Source organism: Egretta garzetta, unplaced genomic scaffold (assembly GCF_000687185.1).
Source record: "Egretta garzetta isolate BGI_Z169 unplaced genomic scaffold, ASM68718v1 scaffold108, whole genome shotgun sequence".
Lineage (NCBI taxonomy): Eukaryota > Metazoa > Chordata > Aves > Pelecaniformes > Ardeidae > Egretta > Egretta garzetta.
In genome coordinates this window covers 5,203,966-5,211,797 of record NW_009260614.1, presented here as the reverse complement: position 1 = coordinate 5,211,797, position 7,832 = coordinate 5,203,966, and the positions used below count along the sequence as shown (strand labels likewise).

At 38.6% G+C, this 7,832-nt stretch overlaps 1 protein-coding gene across 5 annotated transcripts in view; it reads left to right on the top strand.

The window, feature by feature from the left end:
- RABEP1 (rabaptin, RAB GTPase binding effector protein 1) overlaps positions 1-7,832 on the top strand; it is a 48,697-nt gene that overhangs the window by 34,350 nt on the left and 6,515 nt on the right. For 3 of the 5 annotated variants that reach the window (XM_035900589.1, XM_035900588.1, XM_009645114.2), the window contains 7 exons: positions 1,229-1,333; positions 2,098-2,214; positions 3,471-3,569; positions 5,024-5,164; positions 5,893-6,082; positions 6,374-6,429; positions 7,311-7,409. In XM_035900589.1, coding sequence (XP_035756482.1) covers positions 1,229-1,333; positions 2,098-2,214; positions 3,471-3,569; positions 5,024-5,164; positions 5,893-6,082; positions 6,374-6,429; positions 7,311-7,409 — 807 coding nt within the window. The remainder of the gene's footprint in view (positions 1-1,228; positions 1,334-2,097; positions 2,215-3,470; positions 3,570-5,023; positions 5,165-5,892; positions 6,083-6,373; positions 6,430-7,310; positions 7,410-7,832) is intronic. The other 2 variants (XM_035900590.1, XM_035900591.1) reach the window with 2 other exon arrangements.

The following is a 7,832-nucleotide window of genomic DNA, read 5'->3' as shown; positions in this document are numbered from 1 at the left end:
GAGCAAAGGCCAGATGAGATGAAGAACTGGTGATATTTTACTTCCTCAACTTGTTGGAATTCAACTTATCTGCAAATCATTACTTTGGAGATCTCTCCAAACCTACTGTACAGTTGTTCTTTGTATTGCTACTAATTTGTAATATCTAGAGAAACTACGACGTCGTGGTCTCAGAGCTGAGTTAAATACTTTACTCTTGGGTATTTCCTTGTCCTGTTGACATTTGGATGACATTTTACTCCAACCCTTTCTTAGAATTCGGAAAAGAAATGCACTGCTTCCCACATGTTTCTGGAGGCAGGAGTACAGGCAAGGTTTGTGAATGCCACTCTGTGTGGGTGGGACACGGAGCAGCAAATGCAAATACAATTTCAGCTCAAACCTGACTTGCAGCTGGAGCTTTGATAAAACATCTATTTGTCCCCTTGGCCAAAACCATTACAATTTTAAAATGGCAGCTGGTTTACTCTTTGTTTCCCTGCTGCACACCCCAACACTTTTTTTTTTTTTTTTTTTTTTTTTTTTTTTTTTAAATCTGCCTGTCTTCTACTTTATTCTTTCCCAATTGTTCTTTTAGCTGATTATTCAGTCTCTGATACTGAGCAATACTGGAGGAGGGTATTAAAAAGTAAAAAAAGCTTGATGACTGTTGTACAACAAAATTAGTATGTACCATTGAAAAATATTCAAGGCTCATTTACAGGAGGAAAAAGATTTAAGGAAGTCCTGACCTAGTGAACTGACTGTCTTTTTAATTGGTTTGTGTTGATCTAAAAAAAACCCAAAAAACAAGCAGCACAAAAAAACCCCAAAACCACAAACACTCTAGTATTGTGTTTATAATTTGATTTGTAATACAACGTCATTGCATGGAAAAATGCTTTGGTCTGTTGAAAGCTTTTCTCTGACATGTCTGTTTCTATACAGGTAATTAAGTAATACATTTCAAAAGGATACACTGAATGACATGATGAACTCTTGCATGTCATGGCTTAATTGCTTTTGTGCCAAAGATGGGACTCATGCCAGGAAAAGCTGATATCCTGCGGCTGATTTACATTATCCTTTACTTTTAGAGCAACTTAATCTTGCCATTACGTGATTCTGCCGCTTTCTTTTATTTGTGATATTTTGTGATTACACAACACACCTGAGAGTATATAGCACTCCTGCATTCTTTGAAGAATTTTACAGCCTTTATGGCAGGTGATAACTCTGTGTTCTCCAGGTGCAGAATGCAGGGAACAAGCTGGGTAGACGCTGTGATATGTGCTCGAATTATGAGAAGCAGTTGCAAGGTATCCAGATTCAGGAGGCTGAGACAAGAGACCAGGTGGGATTTCTCTTCAAGCTTTAGCAAGACTTTTGCAGTTGTTCGTGCTACTAAGGTTGCAAGAGTGAACCATCTGCTGTTTTATTCATTGTTTTTAATTGAACAATGTCAGCATACTTAAAATCTGGATAACTTCTGACATTTTATTGACATAACCTGACTTGTTACTATTATGTGGTCATGAGTACCTCGTGTACCTATTTCTTAAGGATTCACCTTGGAGAACCACTTTATCTGGTGCTGTAAGGCCATGCAGTAAAGGCACTGTTCTATAAAAAGTGTTGTGCTCATGCTGAAGTCAGTATCTTTCATAATTTATATTCTAAAATGCTTTTCATGCATTAAATTCTATTATCTTTGATACTGCAATAATTGTTAACAGCAAAGGGGAAACTAGAGGACCTTATCCTAGCAGCATAAAATGACTGTAAAGTATTTGAGGATGTTTATTTCCTGACATGTACTGAAGAAAAATTTTCAGATGGGTACAGAAGGCCTGAGTCGCGTTCTGCTTTGAAATAAGTGATTGAAGTCATTACACTGTGATCAACCAGTGCAGTTTGATGTCCCATGTTTCCTTATAGGTGTAATCTATGATGCAGGGTGTTGCAGAAGGACAACAGAGGAACTTCTCTGTTGCATAGGGTTTTGAGTGATTTTGTTTTGTGGTTTGGGGATGCGATGGGGTGGGTTATATTTGTGTTCAGGAAATAAATACTTCCCTAAAGAATGGAAAATCAAATTACTTTGTTGTAACAAAACAGGTGAAAAAGCTGCAGGTGATGCTGAGGCAGGCTAATGACCAGCTGGAAAAGACAATGAAAGATAAACAGGAATTGGAGGATTACATGAAACAAAGTGCTGAGGACTCCTCTAATCAGGTACAAGCATTTTGTAATCAAGATGGTACAAATCATGAAGAGTTATTCAGAAGTATGTAATAAGAACTCTTGTCTTCTGTTAGATATGGATGGACAACCATGAAGAGGCAAAAAACCCAATAATTTCTAGGGTTAGTTATGCTCCACTGGAGTCTGCCACAGTTTCTAGATAAATCTGATGTCTCTAATATCATGTTATCCAATTTTGCCCCTAAAGTTTCATGTCTAATCTTGAAATTCATTACAGAGGTGATAGTTGGAATTTGAGTAGTGTTTGAGTTTTGAAGTGACCTGGGTATGAAATCACCCAACTGTGCAGAAGTAGCCCTGTGGTTTTGGTCACTGTCCTTGTCAGTAGGAGAATGGTACTATTCGTACCACTTGCTCTCATCAATACTTGACACCCAGTTAATGGACTTGTGGTTAAGACATACAGTTAATGAGTATCTGAGCAGCCAGTAATAGTAGCTCGTTCAAAATATGCACTAGACTTTTCTAAGACAATAGCTGGCTGAAAAGATTTTTCAGTCTGATGTGTACGTAACTCTCCTGGAACAACGGAGCCAGATAGGATGTGTGGTAGTCATAGCTTTTTTTTTTTTTTTTTTTTTTTAAATGTCATTATCTTTGGCCTATTAAAGATTACAAAATACCATGTGCAAGACATTGAATTTACTTCACTTGAGCTGGAAAACTTTACCTCTTCCATCCCACCCTAAAGAAACAGTAGTCATTAGACAAAGTCTGCCTTAGGTGACAGAAATATGTTTACATTCTTTTGGCTGTAGCAAGGTGCTCTTAATTAAGTAATGCTTAATCTAACTGTTAAACATGTGGTGTTGTAGAATAACTTAATTGTAAAGTTTTTGAAAATCTATGCTTTCTGAGAAAGGTAAAAAAATTACCTTAGGTAGTAGCTCTGCAGTTTCCCTTCAGTGTCTCTGAACTGGCTTACATTCAAGTTTGATTAGAATTAACTGTTTATTTGTTGTTTGGTAAATAGAATATAAGTATATTATTGGTATAGAAGCACAGCATCTCTTCTTGCTGACTCGAGCTGCATTACTACTTTACTGAGTAAGGAATTAACAAAATAAACTTTAGTGGATTATTCTGAAATTTCAAAGTATATGTTAATAATGATAACAGGCAAGAGAACTTCATCAGTTATTTCTTCTTAAAAATCTGTATCATGCTTTATATCTTTTGTGAGTTTTGTGGGGGTTTTTTTGTTGGTTTTTTTTTTTTTTTTTAAGATCTCCTCACTTATGGCTAAATGTCAAAAGTCTGAGAACTTCCTCAGTGAACTGCAGCAGGCATTTTCGCAAGCGAAGAGGAGTGTCCAGGATCAAATGGTAAGACAGGTTAAGCCTAGAGATCACTTGAACGACACTGTTTGTCTAACCTTCAGAGCTCGATGTGTTTGTCAAAGGCTTTGTCTTGCTGCCCAGACAAGCTCAGCTAGGGAGAGCTGTGCATCTTCACATGTAAAGTTATGGACCAAATGAGCTCTGGTAGCGAGTGCTGGGCCTCTAACAGTTTTTAGGGTCAGTCTGCCCTACTTTGTGTGTGTATGCATATTGATTAATATGGAGGTCAGTAGTCAACTTTTTTTTCCTCCCTTATTCATTATGTACATTCCATGCCCTTTTAGTGTCTTATTTCACCTCAGATCTGAAGACAGAATAGATTTTCTCAAAACCATTTTTTAAGATTCATCACAAGTACCATCGCTAGTGAGTATTTTCTTGAGTTCTAGAGATGAACGCTCAGTGTCTTTACAGGTCAGACTTAAAATATCAGCCTTAGCACCCAGGAAGAGAGGTGTATAGGAACTTAACGGGTTTTTTTAAACTATTTTGAGCATCTTGTAAGACTTAAGCCAGAGAACAGGAATAGGACCTCATTTTCTAGGGCCGAACGAAGTCTAACTTCTTTGGAGCAATTCATTCCCTTCTATATTAGAATCAAGTTTCTTCTAATTAACTCCCTTGCACAGCATTGTGGGGACTAAGAACATTCATTCTCATGAATCCCAGTATTGCATTTCTAGGGTCTGAGATTGTCTGTAGGGACATCAGACAGATGCAGAAATGTTCTGTTTGATGTTCTGCGTGAGAGCACGCATAATAGAGATGCAAGAGATTCAGAAAACATTGATCTGAGTATGCTTTTCATGCTGTCCATCCATAACACAAAGGGCAGCCTCTGTCAGAGTTCAAGTCCCTGTTTCTCTATACCAAAGCAATCATTCCTCCCAGAAAAGTTTGTTGGATTTTTTTCTTTTGTAATGCAAGCAAAACTATGTTTTCTTAAGCCTTTTTCTTCACAAGGGATCAGCTGTTCTGATGTTTTCCTCAAAAGACAGTGGAAGGCAGATGCCTACCATTGAAAGTTTCAAGATGAATGTTTAAGGTTTTTGAATAACCTGATCTTACAGCTGAGTTGTTAGGTGATTTTAATAAACCTCACTGCCAGTTCTTTGAAACCACATGTGATTTCCTTCCCCGCGCCCCCTCCATCAGCACAGCCAGCTAATGGAGAAATAGAAGAAAATGGGGAGGCTTAACAATGCTGCATTTACCACTTTCTTCCTCCTATCTGCCTGGACATTTAAGATTGATCTTGCCTTATTTCTGGTGCATAGGCCAGGCGAGAGAGAACAGATCGTGTTGATCCACACAAACATTTTGTTTCCCTTCTTTACAAAGAATTTCACCTGACCTTTGAAAGCAATGATTGTAAAAGGGGCATGAAGAGATCTGAGCATGACCCTGAGTGAGAATTTATGCTTTTCTTTACATTGGAGGCTGTCCTGACACAGTCAAGGGAGCAGGTTTCAGAAGAGTTGGTGAGACTGCAAAAAGATAATGAAAGTCTTCAAGGAAAACATAGCTTGCATGTATCTCTACAGCAAGCTGAAGATTTCATTCTACCAGAAGCAGCAGAGGTAAAACATTTTTAAATCATTAACGCAAATAATGCATGTGAATAGATCTCACTGGAAGAATCTTCTTTATCAAAAAGCTGACTCAAATAGCACAATGCACAATAATCTGGATTTTAACCCTGTAAGTCTGTGATGTACAAAATCAGCAGTCTGATCCCACTGTGCCATGAGCATGCCACAGGGTATGGATAGACAATAATAAAAAGAATTAACTATGGCCTGATAACCACTCTGTTGTCAGTAGAGCATGGGTTTATCCCAGTTCACCTGGTTTAAGCTGTACTTTGCAACTGGGCATGCAAATGTTCAGTCACTATGGCTCCAATGTAGGTACTCATTCAAGAAATTAAGATTTGTCAGTCACTTTAATTTCTGTCCAGGCATTAAGAGCAGTAATAAGCCTGAGCTTTGAATAGTGATAAGCCTTGTCATCCTTTTCGTGACCACTCCCTTATGCTCAAGCACATCAAGCTTAAAAGACTGGGGGGGATGAAGGGCAGGGGGCCAGGGTCAGAAGCCTGTGGAGACATGAATCGTTACATGTTCTTCACTTACCTTCTTGAAGCAAACTGTTTGTGATTTTGTTTTAGTACCTTGCTGGATGCAAGATCTGGCTGGTATGGTGGGACAAACCTTGGGGTAGCATAACTTTGGTTTGTATGCTGATAAATACAGTACTGTGTGTATCCGAAGATCATAATACAAATCTTTGCTTATTACTGATTCAGGAGCTCCGTGAGCTGATTTTAAAATATCGTGAAGACATAATTAGTGTGCGGACAGCAGCAGATCACCTTGAGGAGAAACTGAAGGCGGAGATTTTATTCTTAAAAGAACAGATTCAAGCTGAACAATATTTGAAAGAAAATATAGAAGAAACTCTACAGCTGGAAATAGAGAATTGCAAAGAGGAAATAGGTGAGCAGGGTAAAACAGTCTCAAAATAGGAATTTTAGAACTTAGTAAGATAAGTGAAAACTTGATTTTGTGGTAAGTAGACTTACCTGAATTTTAATACTGTCAATTTCTGATAGCAGAAACACCAAAGCTGTGCAACTGAAAACAAAAGTACAGTTATTTTTTTACCATTGAGGTACCTTTGATGTAGCATGTGCTTAATTCTCCTGTAAATATTAACAGAGTTAAACAAGCTATGTGCAGTTCCTTATGTTTTTCTTGCATTTAAGCTTTAATATTCTTGTTTTTCAGCTTCCATTTCCAGTTTAAAAGCTGAACTGGAAAGAATAAAAGTGGAAAAGGAACAGGTAAGGAGCCCTTTCATTGGGATTTTATTTTTTTTTAAACAAAGATAATAGGATGGGTTTTTTTCTGCTAGTTCTGTCAGTGACACTGTGTGGCTGTCTTTTGACATCAACCTCTTCATATCAGAGAAAATGAACTTTTTTCCCATCTGCCTTTGAGGTGTCAGTCACACTTTAGATACATTTTTGTGTCATATTTAGTGTGCCCAGTATCGAGAGGGAAAAGAGCTAACTAAGGCGAGAATTCCGAGACACGTAACATTATTGTTCCTTCATCTCAACATGCTTGTGGGCTGGCTTCTTTGCATAGGTAACCTTTCCTTTCTGTAAGAAGGAACACCAGCCTATGCATTTGCACACATTTTCTTACCAAAGGCACTGGCACTGTACTGGACGCTCTGTCTGTCGCAACTCTTGATACCGACTCAAGAGTGTAGGTGTGCCAGTGTTGTGACTGCACCTGTGTGGCTCCTGTGACCATGTCAAAGGGAACACGTAAGGTCATGCCTGGAACTTTGAAGGACAGAATGGCAGTATTGATGCCAGTGTAGGACTAGGGCACGTTCGTAGCTCTGCTCCTTAAAAGGTGTTTTGTGTGTTTATTAATCTGTAACCTAAATATTGGGTTAACTGATTCCTAACTAATATCAGGCTACTTAATAATAACTTATATGTCAGGTTTGGCCATTTCTCTCCAGCTCCAAAAAGAAACAAATGGAGAGAAAGAGATGTCATTTGAGTGTTTTCTCTGTCCCTAGGAGGTATTGAGGTGTATTTCTGAGTCCTGGGAAAGACACTTAGGCTGTGCTTCCTGTATGGAGGGACTGTGGGAAGCTGAAATGTTAGGAATTCTAGTTAATAGTTTTTTTATTATTATAATATAGTTGGAAAGTTCTTCGCAGGAAAACCTGCAGCAGCTGGAGAGTCTGCAGGAAACAAAAAACACTCTGGAAGAACAGTTGAAGAAGGAGACAGCAGCAAAGGTAGCTATGATGTCTGGGTATGAAGTATATATGCATCTTCTACAATGATCAAACTGTGGTCAGGAGATGTATCAGTACATGAGAATGAAAAAGGAAGCTTTTGCTTGGTAAGATTCTGGCAGTGAAACAGCGTCTGTTGGGAGCTGTTTTAAATCCTCATCCCAGTCACTTTGCGCTTGGATGTGTAAAGCAGTGGATTTGAATTGCTGCTGACTCGAGTATCTCTCTTGGGTTGTCTTCCAAAGTTAGGCTTTGGTAACATTTCTGCATGTACAAAAGTTCCTGACTAACCAAAGCCTGGTTTGAATGCTTTGATGCTTCTGAAAAAATACTGGTTTGTTGTTGCTGTAGGAGCCTTACTTTGGCAGTCAGATGATTTAATTGTGATCTGACTTCTCTCTCTCCCCTGTCCCGTCCCCCCCC